The 24405-nt window shown below is 45.6% G+C and overlaps 1 protein-coding gene across 1 annotated transcript; it reads right to left on the reverse strand.

Moving 5' to 3' along the window:
• Positions 1-401: 401 nt before the first annotated feature.
• On the reverse strand, positions 402-23166 carry LOC137439262 (discoidin, CUB and LCCL domain-containing protein 2-like). Its single transcript, XM_078767980.1, has 2 exons — positions 21679-23166; positions 402-422 (listed from the first exon to the last, which is right to left on the reverse strand). Exons 1-2 carry the CDS (start codon positions 23164-23166, stop codon positions 402-404), a joined length of 1509 nt encoding a protein of 502 aa, XP_078624106.1.
• Positions 23167-24405: the final 1239 nt, after the last annotated feature.

A 24405-nucleotide genomic window follows, 5' to 3' on the forward strand; every position in this document is an offset into this window, starting at 1 on the left:
AGCTGGATGCTGCCCTGAGTCAAGTTGACTACACTTGTGGGACAGACCTTGAAGACTTTGTGCCACATGATTTAGATCCCGAGGGAGAGCATATTTTGAAGAGAGTGTTTGTGAGGAAGGACTTGCAATGTGTTCAGCCAGTTGAGGTGACCTACTATTCTTCTGGGGTGTTCGCAGCAGTCTGTTGTCATTGTGCATCGGGAGATGATTTGCTGAGTGGACCTCAAGCTCAGGACATATACCCAATATGTCACACCTGCAAAGCTACTCCAACGAAGTCAACCATTTTGAAAAGAAAAAGGAAGTTTATAAACTTCTAATATTTGACTAATAGTCAAATAGAAAGAAGTCTTTGAAGCAAAATATTTGTTGGTATTTGCAGTGATGGGGAGAAATGGTTTCTAGCCTTTTCGACTTGCTTGCTGCAGAAAAATTAAGACTTTGTATTGATACATGTACTTCAAATGAACATGATGAAGGAACAATAGGCCTCTCTTGCATTTTTTCATTTATGCATCACTCCCGTCAGTATTTTAATTTTCACCACAACTTGCTTACAAGATCTGCATCTTTTTGCATGTATAAGTTTTGTCATACACAGAACTTTTACCTGGTATAAAGCTATATTTTCATACTTGCTTTTCCATCTGCACACTTGTGAACGTGTATTGAAAAAAGTTGTTCACATCTGATCCATATTTCAAACTTACTTTGATCGATACCTACCTAGTTTGTACTGACACTATTTTCATACAGTCCTCCTAAATAGGGATCAGTGCTGGTGGTCTAAGTCACCCAGCATGATCAACAATACATCACAGGTGAGGGGTATTGGGTATCTTGAAAATGCTGCTACCTTGCCTACTTGTAGAAATAGTACAACAAGGTATTCACACCATGTTTGTATTAAAAAAAAAAAAACTCGTTTACCAACCATGCGAGTCAGTCTATAATATTGTTACGGATTCGGGGGTCGGCTCTCCCCTTATCAAGGGGGCGGGGGGGGGGGGGGGGGAGTTAATCCCCTTGTCCTTTTAAGCTGGCCGTCCCGAGTCCTGGAAGCTACAACGCTCCTCCCGGTCGGTCTTGGGTAGGGTGATTGGTCAATTTGGGTCCCAAATACCTAATTACCAACACCGACCGCGAGCAGGGAAATTACTCCCGCTCGAACCACGGATAAGATGGAAAGTGCCGAGCGGTTAGCGATCCGCGATCTGAGCTATTAACAATAAGGCTAAACCCGATTCTGAGTGGTTCTTAATCGTGCCACAGGTACTCAATCGAGAAAAGACTAAAGCGATCGGATAAGAGGAAACCAGAAGGTAGGAAGAATAATATTGGTTTATTCCAAATATACAAGAAAAGAGGAAACAAAAGGATGTACAAGAAAGGAAGAGGAAGACGCAGGACACAGGGCAGGCTTAACTATACAGTCTTAACTTACAACCCCAGACAAACATACACACTCACACGGGATGGTAGCTGGTAGGGTGGAAGGTCCAGGCAGATGGTCCAGGCGATGGGGTCCAGGCTCCAGGTGAGGCTCCGGTTCCATGGGCAAAAACCCGGCAGGCAGCTCTGCGTATCGTTGGCGTGCGACCGGACCTTACATATGGCGGGGGGGGGGGGGGGGGGGCTCGTGTCCTTTAGTAAAGCGCCTTTTGTAATCGAGCTCTTATACAATGCGCTCTCCCAACAAGTTCGTTCATAATCAGCCGTCTCCGCGCAGTCCTTGGAAAGGAGTCCGTTTGCCAGCGTGCGCAGTCCTCAAGTCCTTGTGCAGTGCGCGTTCCCCAGCGAGTCCGTAAAAGGGCTTTGCGCTCGCGCTTTTATATCGTGCGCCAAGATCACTACGCGCTTCATAAAGGCCATGCCCGCCAGCGAGCTCACCTCAGCCCTGGTTGGTTGGCGAGGGCTTACCGGCCACGCCCTGATGGTGAGTTGACGTGGCCACACCTTGTTTTTGGGGTTCCGCCCCCTTTTTCCTTGAGCTGACCGCATGGTTAATGGCGGCGCTTGGGCGGAAGCTCAGCGAGGCAGTGAACGCTGCTAACAAAAGGCGCGTAATATAATTGGGAGAGACATAAGGCACCGTCTGTAGGGGCGCGTAATGGCGTCGCTTGGAGAGGGAGGTCGCAAAATGGCCGGAATGGATTGGGGACCTATTCTTATTTAATTGATGCAATGCAGATTCAACTATTGGAAACACAGCCTTATCTGAAACACATAATAATGAAATAACTAAAGTTCCTATGGTGGCCTACGTGTTGCATATGGACTAACTAAGGGTGCAACCTTTAACCTTTAATGTTGTATTTACAAGTGAGGGTTCTAAAACCGCAACACTATGCTTGAAGAACTGAATGATTTTCAGAATAAATACATTTTAAAATAACTTATTAAGCTTGTGTTCATTATTTACAAAAAGGCCTACCAGTCCCATTGGCTGTCTTTAATTTATCTCTGGGCGGTGCCACAGCAGATGAGGAGGACCGCAAGGCATGAGGACACAAAAAACAACAGTTTTATATGTGCAATCCATGGTTTTCAAAAAAAAAAATGAAAAAAAAATAAACCGCATCGCCGCATCAATTCTGGAACTTTGGTCTGACCAGAGACCAGCAATATATTTTCTTCGGCCTTAAGTTAGATTTTTGGTGTGTTGTTTGTTGCCTCCCACCACAGGAGCGACGAATCGAAATGATTGTACATATTTGCTTGCATGATTGTTAAGGGGATTAGCTTGTTAAGGAGTGTAGGTATGAAGTCCGACTCACTTCCCACAGCCCTCCTGATTTATTGAATAGGCTAAGTAAGTGTGAGACAGTAAGTATTAAGACTGGAATGGTAGCGTCTGCAGTGAACATTGCAGGAGCTACGGTTCCGGGGGGGGGGGGGGGGGGGGGGTGGGGGGGTGGGGGGGGGGGGGCTGTGTTATGTCGGGTGGGGTAGTGATATGTAGAGCCAGCTAGATCTGATTAGGTAATGTGCTTCTTCGTCTGTCGCGGTAAGGAATCTGACCTGTAATAAGTTTCATGCCTAGGCGGTTTGTCGGTTAAGATGTATACCTGTGAACATACCAGGATGTTTGAGTGATAGGTAGTATAGGGATTAAAAGATAAAGCCCCTGTATGTCACACCTGGTAGCCAAACCTTTGTCCCTTTTGGCAATGCACCATTTAGACACTTAGTTAGGCTCTTTATTGCAACACTAAATAATTCCCTTCCCTGACATGACTTTGGAAGACGAACAGGCAAGGGGGCCGGCTTGGGGTACCGCCGTCTGGACCGCAGCCAGCTTCATCTCCGCTGGGCCTCGTGTAGCACGCTACACGCACGAGCTATAACTACGCCCAGGAGGATTGTGATTGGTTGGTGCGGAAGGTGCGAATCAATGCGGAAGGCGCGAGGAGGGTCGGCAAATGGCGGGAAGCTGCGAGGCTCTGGTTGGGTGCCGCGCCGAGGCTGACGTCACCGCCAGAGGTTATAAAAAGAGTCTGCCGAACTCTGCATGCAGATTCCTGGCCCTGGCAGTCCCGGTGCGATCCCGAGTTGAGAGAGGTCCTGTCCCTGGTGGAGTGAGGAGCTTTATTCAGAGTCCCGTCCCTGGTTGAGTGGAGAGTCACAGTTTCAGGAGATTGACAGTTCAGAGTTGGCTTGTGAGTTGGTTTGTGAGTTGGCTAGAGAGCTGGCTTGTGAGTAGCAGCGCTAGCTCTAAGCGCAGTTCCAAGTCCTGGCCCTGTTCGAGTGGAGAGTTACAGCTTCAGCAGCTTTAGTCCCGGCCGGCAGCCCGAGTTTAGTCCGAGCCCGAGTGGAGTTCGCTTGCTTCATGCAGCACCGCGTTGGACCTTTGGTGCACGGACCTCGTGGGGGTCGACGAGGAGCCTGGAGTGGCCACTGGCCCGGGCCTTTGCGGTGCTGGTGCGCTGGGGCAAGGGACCTCGTAGTGTGCAGCGGAGATTGGACGGACAAGACGACGAGACCAGATAAGACCGCACGCCACGTACACTACATAACGAATGTGTTATTTTCGTGATTCAACCCCCTGTTTTTGTTTGAGGTCTGGTGTGTGGGATCGCAATTTAGGAGTTTTAGTTAATATCGCGTTTCCCTGTCCCGTCCTTTTATTTAATAAACCCTTGTATTATTTTCCCCTTTCATTCAAAAGCTTGTGTCCGTGTCGAGTTAATTTCCTTGCAGGAGCGTAGCTGCCGTCGGCGCGCTCCAGGTAAGCTTTTACCGCAGCTCCCACTTTCCTTCTTCCTCCCGCGTCCATAGTTGAGTCCGTGTTTGGCTGTTGCCTCAATTAAAGCCGTTTTCGGTCCATCCGCGAGCCTCTGGTATTAACCGGAGGCTATGCACGACAATATTGTCCGGGCCATTTTTGGATTTCTGTGTGGAATAAGCTAAGATTTAGTAATTATTTCACCTTTTTTGTTTTGTTCCACTGCAAACAAAAGAAATACAAATGTGGATACCAAAGATTTTAAAAATTTCAACAATTTTCTGGAAGAAATGGTGAATTATTTGAAAAAAAGTGCAAGAGTGCCAATATTTTTTGCCATGACTGTGTATATATGGTCCTTCTGATGGGAATTTGTGGGTTTGTCACCTTCAAAATTAGTGTTCTCTGCAACCATTGGTCCAATTGACACGAAATTTTCACCATAGGAGTGCCTCCTGTATAATTTTAAAATCATTATGACATCATCGATCATGTGGTGCCAGCGCCATCTTGGAAAAACCGAAAAACTTTGCACCTCTGTATCTCTGAAACCGCTCCATGGAAAAAAATTCAATGGTGGCTCATTGCAAATTACTCCCCATGGGGAATAACACATGTGAATGATGCTGTCATAGGTGCCTTCATTATCATGTCATAAATCAACAAGTAGAATGCCTGATCTGATCAGTATGAAATATTTTTTTGTCCTCCAGATTAATTGCGAGTTAACAATGAAGCTCTGTTTTGTCTCTAGCTGAACAGCTCAGGCTTTGGCTTCGTTGAGTGCAGACGTGACATCCTTCGTAATCATTGGCTCAGTGCGAGATGCAATCTACTACTCGGGATTCTCAAAATAACACAGGTGCATGAATGTACTCCAAAACGAGTGAGTGGCTGTCCGTTGACATAAGATTCAAGGTGGTCAAACTTGATTGGGGGGAATTCATTTCATCTTTCTCTGCATTTGAGCATCAATGCACTTGCTGATATGGATTTACTTAAAGTTTGCATTGTATCCATTTTAAATTCCTGATCAATAATTTAAAAAAGGGAAATAATATACCTGTAATAAAAATATAATTTTCATTATATTGTCTAAGATAAAGCATTAGTATATGGCTTATGCTGTCATAGGGCTCAGTCAATATTGAACTGCAGTATTTAAGAAGCTGCTTGTCTGTGGTTTGAATTGACACAGGCTTCACATCCACCGAGGTAATTGACTTTGCTCTTGGTTTGTCTCAACTGACTGAGCTTTTGTTTTTATAATCTTGTGTTTGCAGGTTCAAGTTCCGACCGCACTGGAAAAACATTGACAAACAACCCAGGCCATTTTGGTGCACACTGTATCCTCCCCGAGGACCGGAAGGTACTTGGACCTGCCATGGGGCAGATAACTATTTAATCAAAAACTAGAAAGCATCTGAAAATGCCAAGCCCGTCCACGTCCGTTTGTAATCAGACACCTTTTTCTTCTTCCATTGGTCAAAATAATGAAAAGAGTTTATAAAAAAAAAATACTAAATGAAAATTGATTATTTTAGGCAGCCTTGATCTTTGAGCTGTAGATCTAAAAAAACAAAACAATCCGCTTGTAGCTTTTGATTGGTGAACCAATTCTGTGACCCAATATGCAAATTCTAAAAAATTCAGATAAATTGGATGAAGATTGACGATTTTATGCAACCGTGACATTTGACCTTTTGACCTAAAATAACAATTGCCTTGTAGCTTTTTATTGGTGAACCAATTCAGTGACTCATTATGCAAATTATTTAAATTTCAGGTCAATCGGATGAAAATTGACGATTTTATGTGAGGCTGACCTTTGACCTTTTGACAAAATGATTAATTTGTCTTCTCCATATTATCAAATTTAAGCTTTTTTGAAAATTTGAGGACAAAATCCAAATGGTAAATTGAAATTTCAGGTCAATTGGATGAAAATTGATGATTTTATGTGACGCTGACCATTGACCTCTTGACCTTTTTACAAAATTATTAATTTGCCTTTTCCATTTTTATTATAAATTGGCTAAGGCTCGTAATAGAGCTGATACACACACACACACACACACACACACACACACACACACACACACACACACACACACACACACACACACACACACACACAAACACACACACACGGACATATTGACGAGACAAACACTTAACACAACCACTGAGCTTGGGGGAAGTGACGTCACTAACGTCACTTCCCAGGATACTCTTGGTGCCAGCGACGTCATAACAATGGCGCCACTTTTATAACTGTACTCGGTGATGTCTCTCCATACTCATCTCTTCTCACCGTACCATACTCTCGGTGTTTGATTACCGACAGGATGAAATGTGGATGACGCACGCCAGCAGAGAGCAGATCTTTCAATAAGAGTATGCTATTATTGCGCCGGTACCCTGGCCGGTTCACAAACTCCTATCTTAACCTACAGGTGTCACTGCATCTGCGACACAGCCTCAGGAGGATCCGCAGCTGCTCGATTATGATGCACCGAGGCAGCGGCACCAATTAGGGCACCATCGCAATTGCCAACGCTCCTTTCAGCATCAATGTTTCCATTGGGTAAACGGCAGATTAATAGTTTCAATTGTAAAGGCAATTGAGCTAGCTTTCAATTATGAGATATTTCGGTTGGTGATACGTCACTGTTGGCGGTGTAAAATGAAATAGGATGCTGAGTAAATAGAGGGATAGAATTCTCATGATGGAGTTGAGCAAACGCAGGTGATATTAAAACTTTAAGTTTGCTCTGATATATATCTGTTACAAACGGGCACCATGCTGACATCATTGCTCTGCACTCACATTGACTTTGGAAACCTTTTGAACTGTCTCTGTCATGCCGTTAAATATTCCTTTAACCAATGGCAAACTGTTTCACGAAGGGTGATGGAACATTTCTGACATCGCCCAGTGTTCCCAACAAATCCTTTGTTCAGTATTACTTTTATTTATCAAAGCTGCCCTATGGGTAAGTTATAAATGAGAAACCCAGGAAGCCTTGGAATATTTGATTTTATTATACAGTACAATAGAGTATATTAAAATATCACGTTCCAAGATATTAACATTATTTATTTTAAATTTGTTTTAAGGTCCCCTTCTCTCCCCATTATTATTTAAGGTAACATTATATATATTAAAATAGAATGTTCCAAGATAACATTATTTATCTTAAATTTGTTTTTTTTGCTGTACATTTTTAAGGTAACATTATTTATATTAAAATAAAATGTTCCAAGAAAACATTATTTATTTTAATTTGTTTTTTTGGTGTACATTTTTAATGCAGCATTATTTACATTAAAATAGAATATTCCAAGATCACATTATTTATTTTAATGTTTTTTAATGTACATTATTAAGGTAACATTATTTATATTAAAATAAAATGTTCCAAGAAAACATTATTGATTTTTAATGTTTTTTTGGTGTACATTTTTAAGGCAGCATTATTTATAATAAAATAGAATGTTCCAAGATAACATTATTTATTTTTAATGTTTTTAAATGTACATTATTAAGGTAACATTATTTATATTAAAATAAAATGTTCCAAGATAACATTATTGATTTTTAATTTGTTTTTTTTTTGGTGTACATTTTTAAGGCAGCATTGTTTATTTTAAGATAAAATGTTCCAAAACAACATTATTTATTTTTAATTTGTTTTTTAATGTACATTTTTAAGGTAACATTTATATTAAAATAGAATGTTCCAAGATAAGGCCGAGAAAAATATATTTCCGGGTTCTGGTTAGCGCGCGCATCGATTTTGACCCTGCGCGTCAACAATTATTTTTTTCAAATTTGGTATCGACGTTCGCGCACGGTTCTCCCCTACAAAACTGCGTTTAGTTTGTCCAAATCCAACCAGCTGTTCCAAAGATATGAGTAGTTTTGTGTGCCGTGACGTCATTAATCCAATAGGGAAGTTTCATGTGACGTCATCTTCTTAGTCACGTGACCGCTTGGGTGGCAAAACATTGCTTCTGCCACCATACGTAATGGTGGCAATTTGAAACTCGTCTCACATATAAATTGCCCCCTACACGATGGTAAAGAGTTGTGCTGTCGGATGTACAGCCCGATTTCATAAGGGATCGGGCTTGTCATTCTTCCGTTTTCCGGATGACACAACGCCAAAACGGATTCATGGCTGCCTTGACTGCAGCTCTCAGGTGAGAATATGGCTCATGAGGTTGTTACCTTCGCTCGCGAAGGGAAAAGCAGGATTAGGCATTTGGTTACGTACATGTGGAGTGCGTATGGCGTACTTGTGGAGTGTGTGTGTGGCGTACTTGTGGTGTACGTGTGGAGTGTGTGTGGCATACATGTGGCGTACTTGTGGAGTGTGTGTGGCGTACTTGGGAAGTGTGTGTGGCGTATGTGTGGCGTACGTGTGGCGTACCTGTGGAGTGTGTGTGGCGTATGTGTGGAGTGTGTGTGGCGTACGTGTGGCGTACGTGTGTACTGTGGAGTGTGTGTGGCGTACTTGTGGGTCCACACGGGTCCACAGGCAGATGACACAGCCTCAGTTTCTCACAATACCGCGAAAACGCTTCAACGGGCAAGCTACGGGCATAAACTGACAGGTCCGGCTGATCAAACGACAGCTTTCCCACCATGTTGTTTATGCCACCCAAGATGGCGGCCGGAACCGGTTGCCATGGACGACGCTCACGTGATGCAAGGCCTCTATCGGCTGGATATTGCCATTTATTGAAACGAAGACGATCTTTGTCGGGTTCGTGTGAAGCAACCAGAAGGCCTAGAGAGCTGCGGGTGGTCTCGTTAGTTAGATCTGGAACCTATCTCGTTTGTCATGAAGTTGTAAGTGTCTGTGATAATCTGGTGGACTGGGAGAAGAGATCGTGGGAGACCATCGGCCTGTTAGACCACTTGCGCATGTGCAGTGCTGACGCAATGGGCGCATTTGAATGTTTCACGGTACGGCGAGTCGCAGTCTATAATATGCTTGAATAACTTAATGATTTTCAGAATAAATACATTTTAAAATAACTTAAGCTTGTGATCATTATTTACAAAACAAAAGTCCTACAAGTCCCATTGGCTGTCTTTAATTTCTCTCTGGACGGCGCCACAGCAGATGAGGAGGACCGCAAGGCATGAGAACACAAAAAACACGTCTATATGTGCAATCCATGCTTTTCAAAAAAGAAAAAGAAAAAGAAAAACCAAATCGCCGCATCAATTCTGGAACTTTGGTCTGACCAGAGACCAGCAATATATTTTTTTGGGCCTAACATTGTATATTTTAATTTGTTTTTTTAATGTACAATATTAAGGTAACATTATTTATATTAAAATAGAATGTTCCAAGATAACATTATATATTTTAATTTGTTTTTTAATGTACAATATTAAGGTAGCATTATTTATATTAAAATAGAATGGTCCAAGATAACATTATATATTTTAATTTGTTTTTTAATGTACATTATTAAGGTAACATTATTTATATTAAAATAAAATGTTCCAAAACAACATTCTTTATTTTAAATTTGTTTTTGTAATATACAATATTGTTACGGATCTTTCCGTCGGCCTTTTTCCCCTTAAGAAGGGGGGATTAATCCCCTTGTCTATGACTGACCGACATGAGTCCTGAAGTCCCAACGCTCCTTCCGGTCGGGAGCAGCCAAGGTATTTGGTCTATGAAAAGTCCCAAGGACCTGAGTGCCACTCCTGACCGTGAAGCAGGGGAGGGACTCCCGCTCGAACCCCGGTTTTAGATGGTCTAGTTGCCGAGCGGTTTTTAGCAACCCGAAGTTCGAGTCATTAGCATTCACTAACCCGATTCCGAAACGTTGGCCAAAATCGCGCCACAGGTGTTCAATGTGGAAACCTCAAAGACGAACGGATGTGAAGAAGAAGAAGGCAAAAGTAGGAAGAACAAATATGATTTATTACTACTATTTACACAATTAAAGGAACAAAGGAGAAGGAAAGATACGAAAATAATTTACAGAAGGATGGAAGGACCAGAAGACACAGTGCAATTACGAGCTTACTACTCAGTCTTACTTAACCCCAGGACAAGACAAAAGACAGACGACGAGCAGACTTACACGGGGGGATGAAGGCAGGAACGAATGGCGGGAAGGAGAGGAAGGTTCAACTGGAACCGGAGCACGGTTGGGCCGGGAGTGAGCAGCCGCCGCCCCTTCTCAATCGGTTTCGCACGGCGCGTTCCTTCGCGACCACAGTCGAAACTGCCGTCAAAGCTCAAAGCTGTGGTGGTTAAAGCTGCGGTGGTTGAAGCTGCGGTGGTTCAAAGCTCATGGGACATCCCTCTCTCATCTCCTGGATCACGCAGCTCTTCTCAGGTGCGTCGCGTGCTCTCCAAGGGCTCATCTCCTAGTGGGGGCGTCCCGCCGCGGGTTATATAGGCCACACCCTCGAACCTTCGCAAACCTCCCCGATCGTTCTCTCTCCACCCTCTCAAGCCAAACCCCTGAGCCTTGGTTGGTCGCTCGGGGCTCCACCCTTCATGATGAGGTGGGGGCCATGCCTTTCTTCTCCGAGATTACCTCGTGGCTAATGGAGGGCGAATGCAGTTGGCAATCGAGGCTTTGGGAATGGGGGGCTTTGGGAATGAAAGGGAATCTACCTTATTTGGATTCGGTGCAATGCAGTGTCAATTAATGGAAGACACAGCCTTAAACTAATACACATAATAAGGAGATAACTACTTAAGAGGGTATATGATTGGCTACGTGTATGTATATGGAGTAACTAGGAGGACGACCTATTACCTTTACACACGGAGGGTGATATTTACAACAATTCTCATTACACTACAACAATAAAAAAAACCACAGGATTCTCAAATCCACAACACTGCACACTCATCCTCTAGGCACGTCCTCGGGCCTATAAAACTTTAACTTTAGTGTGGCACGTAGGTGTAGTTCCCTCTACATTTAACCTGACCCTGAGTGTGATGGTTTTAAAACACAGATAAGTATGTCCCCCTGCTGCATTGCACCCTGCCTAACAGATTTACGCCCACAGCTAACCGAATTGCGGAATTGTCTTCAAACTATACATGAACGGTGGGGAGCATTATTTACAATTGACGCTATTGGTATTTACAAAGTTAACCCAGGACCTGTGATTGTTCTTTTGGGGGGGGGGGGGGGGGGGGGGAAACAGCCTGTACTGCATCGACGCACCAGCACCAAAAATCAGCACCATAAAGCACCAAATAAACCGCACCAGTCAGTGCACAGTCACCACAGTTCATAATAAACAACCCTGCTGGTGGTCTTGCTCTTCGGCTCCCTCTGCTGGCCATTGTTCTTCCAGATGTTGTCAACTTGTTCTTCTTGCTGGCGGCCTATTTAGACAATAAAAAGCACAAAACGTGTCCACTTTTTATTTATGGCCCACAGGGGCCGACTAGGGGTGGTTCACCTGTGGGCTTGGTGCCACCTCACCGGGTCCGCAAGCAAGATCTTGGGCCATCGTGGCCGGTTCCAGCAGAGGGGCCATGCCTCAACCCGTGGGGTCCATGAGTGGTGCTCAGCCACAGACATGTGGTCCATAAGTGGTGCATCGATGCAGACAGCTGGTTGCGGGGGTTCTGGCACACAATGGCGGACTCCCGCACGCTCCCCTCGGTGCCCAGAGAGCACGATCCATGGGTCGGGGAAGGAAGACAGAGAAGACAGGTGAGCGAGGGGTAAGGTCACAAGGGTACACATCAATAAAGGCAATGCAAGGTAAGGTCACAAGGGTACACATCAATAAAGGCAATGCAAGGTGAGGTGCGTCTGGAGACTGAGCGGAGAAAAGCTCGTCCCTACCGTACGTCACCCCCCCTGTTACCTACTCTACCCTTTCCCTTACCCCATATTTACAAAAATGTACACATTACAAATTCGTCACTACCGTCACGTCTTCCCCATATCTCCCATATACCAAATTCGTCAGAACAATCCCTCTAATCCAAATTTGCCATCACTAATTCATCATCAATCCTCATAAGGAGGGAGAGATGGAACATTAGCACAATGTCACTCCCACGTCATGATGCATCTCACAATCCAAACATTTGCACAAAAAAAAATAAATCAAAACAACCATGGCATGGTGTGGAGTTTTGTCACCTCAGGTGAGTGGATGTAGATGGTGCGAGGAGATTCTTAATCCTAACTACTTCCTAAATGACATTAACACACTTTACACTACCCGGGGTCTTTCCCTGCCAATCCATTGGCAATCTTACTCTATGCGGTTTTAAGAACCAAATTCCCATTGACCAAACTGTGGTGCTTCATCAATCTGGGGTCTCACTCCCCCGATTCAACTCCCTGTGCCTTCGCAAAATTTCCGGACTGGGTCGTGCGGCTCTCCCAGCAGGTCTACCCACCTGCACACCTCCACCACTGCAGTTGCCTCCGAGCTTACCTGCTCCTTACCCTAACCTATCTAACTGGGGAAGGCCCTCCGGCGCTCTCCCCACTCGGTGCCCTCTCTGGCACTGGGCTACCCGGGTCCGTCCTCTGGATCCGCGGGCCCCATCCACAACAACTATACCGGCTCCCAGAGCCTACCTGCGGCCTCACCTGGCCGACATCCTCACAGTGGCGGAGTGCCCATTTAACTACACACACTAACAGGCCACACGCCCAGCCATTTCCACGTCACTAATGCACCCATCCAAACACCATTCTTCCACCACGCACCACAGATGCCAATATCCAACCACAATTTACCTACTCCCTCTACCTAACTCTTAAACTACCCTCCCCGGGTATTCGTGATGGGGTCCATCCTCCCCATACACACCTTCGCATCATCCACTCCACTCCACAGTTTTCACTATACTCACTCCACACCATCCATTCCATACTCCATATATTCCATACTCCATGTATTCCATACAACCATGCTCCACTGTATTTGCACACCTATGCAATCACTCCTACACCTGGTGCTTCCTGCACCCTCCTTCCTCCAGGACCATTCGGTCAACACAACACTCAATCACTATTACTCACTCATACACTGCTCCATACACTTCTATGCTCAATACAACTCACACTTTTCACAATACACTTCCGAATACACTTTCAATTCTCAACCACACGGCATCATCTGATCTATCTGGTTTCCTGCTAACTTGGTGCTCTCCAGTCGCCCCTTTAAACTAAGCACATCCCACGTCGTTATCAACCATTCTAACCTCTCTATGTCCCCGACTACCTGTCCAATGTCGCTACTTAACGCTACCGTTACCTATGGTCAATCTCTAGGTCCCTATACATTATCCAAACCCTCCCTCGGCGAGATTACACTGCCATAAACCCCATAGCTATTGCTCATGTGCCCCTGCATGTGTGAGAGATGGCAGAGTTACCATTCCACCACATCGGGCATGTCTCACTATTCATTTGGCCCATCCAATTTCAGCCCAGGCAGAGCCTGGCGTTGGCTTAGCGGTCAGGGTGCCGGCTTGGGATCCTAGGATCCTGGGTTCGAATCCCGCTCGATCGCTGAATTAACGCCAGGGGGGTTGACTCAGCCTGTCATCCTTCCGAGGTCGGCAAATTGAGTACCAGCTTGCTGGGATGAATGATCACGGTGTGTACCCCAGACCCAGATTCAGAAAAGGCACACCGTATCCCTGCGCATCGTAAGAGCGTGACCAAGGGTTGGCGTCAGGAAGGGCATCCGGCCATAAAAACATTGCCTCAAAACAGGGAACCATGATTGTCATGGGGCCCGCAAGGCTAACCCCCGCTCTTGCGGGGAAAAATGGCCTTAAAACGATCATTCATTCATTCATTCATCCAATTTCAGCCAATCAGAAATTTGCCAATCATTCTACCAATCATCAATTATTTTTTTTGCCAATCACTAATTCCCTATCCTCAATTTCGGGTCCAAAACACTATTACCATCACAGTCTACTCACTTGATCCTCTCGGTGCGTCTTTACATTATTACACAGCTCGGCTCGGCACAGCCGAGCAATGATTTTGGGTGGTTTGGTCGCCTGCAGGTTGAGTCCGTCCGGCATTCGTGATTCTGGGGAGGAGGCTTCGTTGGGCCGAGATTCCACGCACCATCTCGGCGCGGCACCTTGCGGTCGCCGACCCGATGGCTCAATCTCGCCCGGTCGGAATCCCGCCCCCGCCACCAAGGGGCACCGTTCCGATCCCTTCGACCTGGCCCCCCTCCCCCGGAATCGCGCCGATCGCCGCTCTGACGCGGCACCGACCATTCAGTGCGGGACCCGGCCCGATTCGTGCGCGACGCTCCGAAGAGCGACGCGCTTACGGTCCCGGCCGGTCCTCGCTGCAAACAAAACGCACCGCGCACGGAGTGCTCGCCTCGGCTATCCGTCGCCCTAACTGCTAACCCGGTTAACGTCGATGCTTTACTCGCTTGCTCACACGCACACGCGACCCTTTTCACACTCACCAAACCCGGCGTCCCAACGCCACTCGTATATCCCACACACTTTGTCACAGCACTCGCTCGTGCATTCTCCCCTCGCACAAACTCAGGTCTACTCATAACGCTCACATACTCTTTTGTGCACTCATCCTCACTTTCTCACTCTGTTTCCCACTCACCCTCACTTTCCCACTCTGTTGTGCACTCATCCTCACTTTCACACTCTGTTTTGCACTCATCCTCACTTTCACACTCTGTTGTGCACTCATCCTCACTTTCACACTCTGTTGTGCACTCATCCTCACTTTCAGTAACACACTTGCGCTCCGACGCCATTCGTACACGCGCACCGTTCACCTTCACACACCTTTTCTTCACACGCGCGCCATTCGCTTTAACACAGCACACAAAGGACCTTCCACGAACGCCCGGGTGCTTTCGCGATCCCAAGCGCATGAAAAATCCTTTCGTGCCATGTACAGTCCGACTCACCTGGGCGCTTCCCCTTCCTCGTTCCTTCACCACCTGCAAACTTTCATTTTGGTTACTAAGCACAGCATCATGATGTGAGCAGGGACTTTGCACATTTTCCATCTTTCCCTGCCGCGAGTGCTTTTCTAAGTCCCCGGTCTTTTCAATTTCAATGCCCACTACTTTTTCTTTGACGACCGCTGGCTTTATTAAAATTCCCTCTACCTCAGCGGTCGCTGGCTGCCCCATACCCCGGGTCGCGATCTCTATACCCGTCATTTTACCCGCGCTTTGCTCCGCTTCGCTCAACCAGCGCTTCTCGACCTGCTTTACCTCGCTGTGCACCGATGTGCCCCTCCCACTCAACCTGCGGTTAACCTCCCTCTCAGCTTCCCCTACCTCGTATGCGGCTCTGTCCCTCGCCAGTCCCTCAGTTATTTCTTTAATTTGGTTTCCCAATTGCTCCCCTTGGAGATATATTTTACCATTCATTTTATTCATGCCAATATTCACTTCCCGAATTTCTTTGGTGGACTTGTCATTCATTTGCCTGATTTCCGACATGAATTGTGCCATTAACGCTTGCATGTCCCCAGCCCTTACCTGCGCAGCGGGCGCGGCTCTCGTCGCCGCGTGCGAAGCGCCACCATTTTGTCCCTCTGCAACCCCCTCTACTGTGCCCTCATCGGCTCCCTCCATTACCAATTGTCCTTCTCCTTCCCTGGGGTCCTGGGTTAATTTTAACCCTTTTATTTCCCGGGCGGTTTTTGTCCCCCTCTTCTCCCATTTCTGCCCTTAATTTGGCCCTCTGCATTTCTACAGATGCTCGTAATTGCTCTATGAGTAAATGCAGGTCCCAACCCGCTGGTACCGCGGGCTTGGCTCTTGTTGCCACCTGCGAGCCTCCGCCATTTTGTGCGCCTCTAACCTCGTGCGTGGCGTCGCCATTTTGTGCACCTGATACCCCCGCAACCCAATGTGTATTGCGCTCCTCCATTACTCACAAATCCTCCCCGGGGTCCTGGATCGATTCTACCCCCTTTAACTCTACCCCCACCGGCACCCGATCGCCTTGACTATCCATGGCACGATTTTAAAATTTAGTGGTTATAAAATACAATTTTGGCCACTCGTAATTTGAGTGCGTTAAACGCACTTCGGGTCCGAATCTCGCTCCTGACACCAATTGTTACGGATCTCTCCGTCGGCCTTTTTCCCCTTAAGAAGGGGGGATTAATCCCCTTGTCTATGACTGACCGACGTGAGTCCTGAAGTCCCAACGCTCCTTCCGGTCGGGAGCAGCCAGGGTATTTGGTCTATGAAAAGTCCCAAGGACCTGAGTGCCACTCCTGACCGCGAAGCAGGGGAGGGACTCCCGCTCGAACCCCAGTTTTAGATGGTCTAGTTGCCGAGCGGTTTTTAGCAACCCGAAGTTCGAGTCATTAGCATTCACTAACCCGATTCCGAAACGTTGGCCAAAATCGCGCCACAGGTGTTCAATGTGGAAACCTCAAAGACGAACGGATGTGAAGAAGAAGAAGGCAAAAGTAGGAGGAACAAATATGATTTATTACTACTATTTACACAATTAAAGGAACCAAGGAGAAGGAAAGATACAAAAATAATTTACAGAAGGATGGAAGGACCAGAAGACACTGCAATTACTAGCTTACCTACTCAGTCTTACTTAACCCCAGGACAAGACAAAAGACAGACGACGAGCAGACTTACACGGGGGGATGAAGGCAGGAACGAATGGCGGGAAGGAGAGGAAGGTTTAACTGGAACCGGAGCACGGTCGGGCCGGGAGTGAGCAGCCGCCGCCCCTTCTCGATCGGTTTCGCACGGCGCGTTCCTTCGCGGCCACGGTCGAAACTGCCGTCAAAGCTCAAAGCTGTGGTGGTTAAAGCTGCGGTGGTTCAAGCTGCGGTGGTTCAAAGCTCATGGGACATCCCTCTCTCATCTCCTGGATCACGCAGCTCTTGTCAGGTGCGTCGCGTGCTCTCCAAGGGCTCATCTCCTTGTGGGGGCGTCCCGCCGCGGGTTATATAGGCCACACCCTCGAACCTTCGCGAACCTCCCCGATCGTTCTCTCTCTGCCCTCTCAAGCCAAACCCCTGAGCCTTGGTTGGTCGCTCGGGGCTCCACCCTTCATGATGAGGTGGGGCCACGCCTTTCTTCTCCGAGATTACCTCGTGGCTAATGGAGGGCGAATGCAGTTGGCAATCGAGGCTTTGGGAATGGGGGGCTTTGGGAATGAAAGGGAATCTACCTTATTTGGATTCGGTGCAATGCAGTGTCAATTAACGGAAGACGCAGCCTTAAACTAATACACATAATAAAGAGATAACTACTTAAGAGGGTATATGATTGGCTACGTGTATGTATATGGAGTAACTAGGAGGACGACCTATTACCTTTACACACGGAGGGTGATATTTACAACAATTCTCATTACACTACAACAATAAAAAAAAACACAGGATTCTCAAATCCACAACAATATTAAGATAACATTGGTTATAATAAAATAGAATGTTCCAAGATAACATTATATATTTTAATTTGTTTTTTAATGTACAATATTAAGGAAACATTATTTTTATTCAAATAGAATGCTGCAAGATAACATTATTTATTTTTAATTTGTTTTTAATGTACATTATTAAGGTAACATTATTTATATTAAAATAAAATGTTCCAAAACAACATTATTTATTTTTAATTTGATTTTCTGATATACAGTATTAAGGTAACATTATTTATATTCAAATATAATGTTCTAAGATAATATTATTTGGAATTTTGTTATATTGTATAAGATATATATTTTTAATCAAATGACTGTTACTTTGCACCTGTTGTAGCAGAGTAAAAATATAGGATTTGCTTTCTAATCTCCACAACTGTTAATAATTTCCTCATTTGACAACACAAATTGCTTAAATTACAGATCATAACTAGAACAGCACTCGGCAGAGCGCATACCTCCGCCACTCCGCCAGCCTGAACCGTTTACGTTTTATATCCCACTGATAGTCCGGATCTGGATCAGTACCTGAACCAAAATGGAATCGGCTTGTTCTTGTCATCTACCTAACTCATCTACCTAACTAATCTACCTAGTTTTGTCATACATCGTCCACAACTTTTTAAAATAACATGCTACATATTGTTTTTGGCCCCATCACTCAATTGTGAAGAATCGCTGAAAAAATTTCTCTGATTCGCATCTGGATTTGAATCTTCATAAAAATTGAATAAACTTTTCTTCATCATACACACAATCTGTCCACCAAGTTTCGTCCGAATATGTCCACAACATTTTGATATATCGTCTGATATATCATTTTTGGCGACATCTCTCAATGATGAAGAATCACTTTAAAAATTTGGGGATCCAGATCCGAATTTGTATCTGCACCAAAATCGAATCATTTCCTCCTTGTCACATACCACACCTCTACACCAAACTTCATCCGAGTCCGTCCAGAATTTTTTGAGATATCCTGTTCACAAACATACAGACGAACAAACAGAGTTTAAAACATAACCTCCATCCACTATCGGTGGTGGATGTAACTAGAGAGTTAATAGAACGCCTTACCCCACGCAGTGTTAAGGTACATTCAATTGAACGAATAATAATTTTAAAGGTCTTAAGAAAAAAATCCAGAGGTTTAGCACCGTTGAAATAGTGTTATACACGACCTTATTAAACTCTTGGCCAAGCACTGAAAAACTGGAGGTTTTTAGAAGCGATAAGGAGATTTGTGTTCTACAGTGTTCAAGCATATAATTCCATTGAAATAAAATAAAGATTGTAAACTGACGTTTGTGGATGGGCGGGCGGGCGGACAGACGGATGGATAGATATATGTGATTCAATTGCTTAACCCCGCTTTACGCTTCGTGTGCGTGGGGTATTAATGATTTCGATCTGACCTTGCAGGTTCTTTCAATCTGTTCTTCCTGTAAAGCTTCCACTTGTACAACCTTTTCATAACCAGTATTTGGTCTGGCCTAGTCTGTTTCCCAGACATATTGTATAAACGAGGAACAAAATTATTTCACATCACTATTCAAAAGTAGTACTCTTGATTTCTGTAAAATGTTCGTGTGAAGTTGGAAAAAAGCTTAATCAACAATTGGTCAATGGCAGCTTTATCTTGATGCGGTATCTTTGATTCGGAGAATATTGCTCTGCATTCCCGCTCAATCGGTCAAGGGACCAACATCATATCATATGCATTTATAAATAATGGAGAGAGAAGTGAGCAAAAACAAAAAGTGAGAAATGGAAAAAATGAGGGAAGGGCCATATATGGTTTGGGCTGTTTGGTGTTCCCACCTGAAGCCATGGCTCATGAGGCTGTGAACCCATCTGATATATTAAATATTTATTTCCATTTTTTTCAGCGATCTATGGCCCATGGAGGAGCTCATATATTTATCACATTCAGGACAAGCAATAACAGACATCGATATACTTTTTCATGAATTACTGGGATATTAATAGACAATGCACAGATACATAGTATATGGGAACTCGGAACCCTTGTGCATCATACTGGGGTTCAGATGGGAACACCACTGTCTACTAATGTTCTTGTAATTCAATTAAAAGTACACTGGCGTCTCGTATTGTCTGTCCTGCAAGTGATTAATGTACAAGCTCTCCCATTTAATTAGCCCTATATCACTGTTCAAAAACACACACGTACAAACATACAAATGATGCTTCAGTACCAGGGAAAGCTCCGTTTAGTGTTAGAGACTCGCGAGTGGAGATGACGACAAGAGTTGGCGGCACCTACACATGCACACATGTACATATACATATACATGAGTGGTGATTATACATATGCATGCACGGTTGTAATTGTGCATGCACATGAATCGTGATTATACACATATTATACATGACATTATATACACACATTGATATGTAATCACTAATCATACACATATTATGCATAACACACACATACAGGTGGATATGCTTTGAGACTTGGGGCTCCGTTCCCCATTCTGAAACCCGCATATGGAGATAACAACCAACGACATGTACACACACACACACACACACACACACACACACACACACACACACACACACACACACACACACACACACACACACACACACACACACACACACACACACACGTAGATATTTCACCTTGTGCAAACCTCATAACTGCAGTACTTGGATAATAAGTGCTCGCCTGGTCGATCAAAAATAATTAAAACGAGAAAGCATCTGAAAATGCCAAGCCTGTCCACGTCCGTTTGTAAACAGACACCTTCTCCTTCCATTTGCTCAAAAGAATGAAAGCGATTTTAAAAAATTACAAAATGAAAATTGATGCTTTTATGCAAACTTGACCATTGACTTTTTGATCCCCAAAAAACAAAAAAACATTCAGCTTCTAGCTTTTGATTGGAGAACCAATTCAGTGACCCAATATGCAAATTCTTAAAATTTCAGGTTAATCAGATGAAAATTGATGATTTTATGTGACGCTGACCTTTGACCTTTTGACCAAATTATTAAGTTGCCTTCTCCATGTCTTATTATTCTCTTATATATTTATTATTATAATAGAGCAAACGTATATGGTTATGTCGTTATGTCGTTATGCGACAGAAAACGTCTTCTTCTTCTTCAAATAAAATTACCACCCTCTTAATTAACCCTCTTCATTACGTTAAAACTGCTGAGACCCCTCAGACCTTTGACGACCCGTTATTCCCCCAAGACCGTTCAGACCACCAAGACCCCTGGACACCCAAACTACCCTGAAGACCCCTAAGACCCAAAATACCCAAAATAGCCTTCAAGGCCCTGAGGCTCAAAAAGACCCTGAAGACCCAAAAGACCCAAAAGACCCCGAAGACCCAAAAGACCCCAAAGACCCAGAAGACCCAAAAGACCACAAAGACCCGAAGACCCAATTTGTTATGGCCTGAAGCACACCAAGCCAAGCCTTCAATCACACTGTCTTTATTTATGGATTATCACACGAAAAATCTCTTCCGACACATAAATCAAAGAAGGGAGAAGAGAGGGAAAAACCAGAGTAGGCCAGTCCAAGAGTAGGCCAGTCCAAGAGTAGGCCAGTCCAAGAGTAGGCCAGTCCAAGAGTAGGCCAGTCCAAGAGTAGGCCAGTCCAAGAGTAGGCCAGTCCAAGAGTAGGCCAGTCCAAGAGAAGGCAGGTCCAAGAGTAGGCCCCAGGGCAGGCCCAGTGGTAGGCCCCAGTGCAGGCCCAGCATGAGAGGGTAGGAGTAGGCAAGTCCACGAGTAGGCCCCAAGGCAGTAGAGGTACGGCATCAAGAGTTCGATCAAAGTCACCCTTCAGGTAGAGAGGCGGCTGCAGGGTGTTAATCCGGCATACCCTTCAGGTGGCGAGATTGCGGCTGGAAACACTACACCCAAAAAGGCACTCTGCCATGAGCCCTCCTCCAAAATGGCCACTCCACCATGAGCCCTCCTCCAAAATGGCCACTCTCTCCTCTGAATCACCTTCCTGGCCCCTCGATCACCATGCCGACAAGCACAGAGACACAAAATGATGAGTAAGATGCAGAGCAGGAGGGATGCAGGCACCACAACATCCAACAACTCTACACCTTCATTGGCACGGCCTGGTATTGTGTTGTTCTTCATAACAAGCACAGCTGGAGTGGTAACTATATGTGTTGTGTCCTCCATTGGCTGTTCAGGTTCAGGGGGTAAAGGTCTCATGGCATGAGGGCTCGCCGTTATCTCGCAGCCCAAAAGCTCCAGCCGTAGGGCGATTTTCTGGTGCCACTCCATGGGAAGCACACAAACGAATCTCGCCTCCATGGGTGGAATCAAGTTGTTCCGCACGAGACCCTCGCTATCAGCGTTTCCTTGAAGCAACCTGGGTGTTCTCAACATTTTGGTCTTGTAGTAATCCCATGAAATCCTATCGACGCTCCGCTGAAGTCGATACATGGACACAAAGTAAGTTGGGTGCGGAGGACCCCCAGAGCCAGCTGTGATTATGCCTGTAACCTTTCGACGCTTTCCAAGGTCTACCTGCAGCCACTGGCTGGTGTCTGCATGGCGAGCTACCCACGCAGAGCTAGATCTGTTCAGTCGAGCAAAGGCTGCAGGCCAGGCATGCCTTCCACCGTCTTTGGCATTTTCAGTCAGCTGCGAAGATGCCGAGAGCTGGGAGTCACGAACTACACCAGACGCTAGTCCGAGCCTTCCATAGCAGCCTGAAGTTTTGAATGTGAACAGGCTGGTGGAATCTTTTCCTCTGACAGATGTGACTCCGTTGGCAATCTGACTCTTGTAGAAGGAGCGACCTTTGCTTTGTACCACGTCCACTTGGCCACCCAGGTCGGCTGCGACGACACCACCATGCACGGCTGCCTTGCACAGGGGTGACGAATCACGGTAGCCAGTAGGGATGCTACCGGACACAACTCCAAAGGAAGTCAGGCATCCAGCGGAGCAGAACTTACTGAACTCGTGCTCAGTAAAGTTTGCTCCAGTCTCCAGACAAGTTATTAACTCATCCCGATGTTCAACGCTGCTGTACGACAGGAGAAATCCTCTACCCGGAGCCTCTGACCCACTCTGAAACCTGATCGTCACCTTGTTTCCGGCCGAACGAACGGTACACTCGCCGCCCTCATCCAACATGCCGCAAAAAGCATCAATTACGGACAGGCTGGCGATGCCATCATATATCTTAACGTAAGACTCTTGGCAGTGATTCTGTGTTGGGACGTCAAAATCCGCAAACCGCAGAGCAAGGCATGCTGCGTTAGGTACACGGAACTCCCAATGGCACATGGACTCTGGAAGATACGCCTGCGGGTAGTTGGCAGACGCCAAAGTACCACTGAGCCGTCCCAAAACTGTGTGGCCACAGCCATTACCTTTCTGTGCCAACACCGTGTGGCACAGCGCCGTGAAACATGCCACAGCAGCCGCGGACTGCGGGACAAAACGATCCCGCGGCTGAATCGCCATCACTGTGAGCGGCCTGACGTCACTTCCGGCACAACATGCACGAGCCGTGATTATGTCTTTAAACGGAGATTCGATCTTCATCAACGCGAGCGGCGCAACCGCTCTGCTGCCTCAACGTGAAACATGTCACGCTTACGCCTTAAGACCCAAAACACCCCGAAGACCCAAAATACCCTTAAAGGCCCACAGGATCCAAAAGACCCTGAAGACCCAAATGGCGACAAAGACCTAGAAGACCCAAAATATCCTGAAGACCCAAAATATCCCAAAGACCCAAAATACCTCAAAGACACAAAAGACCCCGAAGACCCAAAAAGACTCAGACCCTTAAAGACCCAGAGGAACCCAAAGACCCTTAAGACCCAAAATCCCCTGAAAGCCCCGAAGACCCAAAAGACACTGAAGACCCAAAGACCCAAAACACCCCGAAGACCCAAAACACCCCGACAACCCAAAACACCCCGAAGACCCAAAACACCCCGAAGACCCAAAACACCCCGAAGACCCAAAACACCCCGAAGACCCAAAACACCCCGAAGACCCAAAACACCCCAAAGACCCAAAATAGCCCGAAGACCCAAAAGAGCCTGAAGACCCAAAACACCATGAAGACCCAAAAGACACCAAAGACCCAAAACACCCCAAAGACCCAAAATTCCCTTAAAGGCCAAGAGGATCCAAAAGACCCAAAATACCCTGTACTTGAAACCCACGTGTACCTGAAACTGCGTGTATCTGAAACAATCCTGAAACTGTGTACCTGAATCTCAGGGTTGTAAAATAGAAATCACGCAAAAAAATTCTTATGGTAAATTACTGCACTTTCTTTGTCGATACGTCATTAGTTTTCTGAGCCTGATGAAAATATATGGTCCGTCGTGTCGAAAGTACATAACTCTTTCTGGCCATGCGTAGCTCATGAAAGTTTCCTTGTTTGTTCAAATTAACTAGTTGAAGACGAGCCTTGTTTTCCAATCCGTCACCAAATGTATTTCCTGAACACCATTCCATGTAGTATCAGCCTGTGGGGTTACAAGGTAATTTTACGAGACAAATGGCAGATTTTTGAAATGCAGAGTCCCACGTGCACATTACATCCTTCCATTTCCTCCTGTTCGGATGGTTTCCTTCATTCTTAGCGGCTTATTTATTTCTACACCCTGGCAGCAGTTGCTATAAAATTCAAACAGCTGTCTTGTGGGAACACTTTGTAAGTTGTATAAAGTCTTTCGTACGTTG

The sequence above is a fragment of the Myxine glutinosa genome, chromosome 14 (assembly GCF_964187855.1).
Source record: "Myxine glutinosa chromosome 14, kmMyxGlut1.1, whole genome shotgun sequence".
Classification (NCBI taxonomy): Eukaryota; Metazoa; Chordata; class Myxini; order Myxiniformes; family Myxinidae; genus Myxine; species Myxine glutinosa.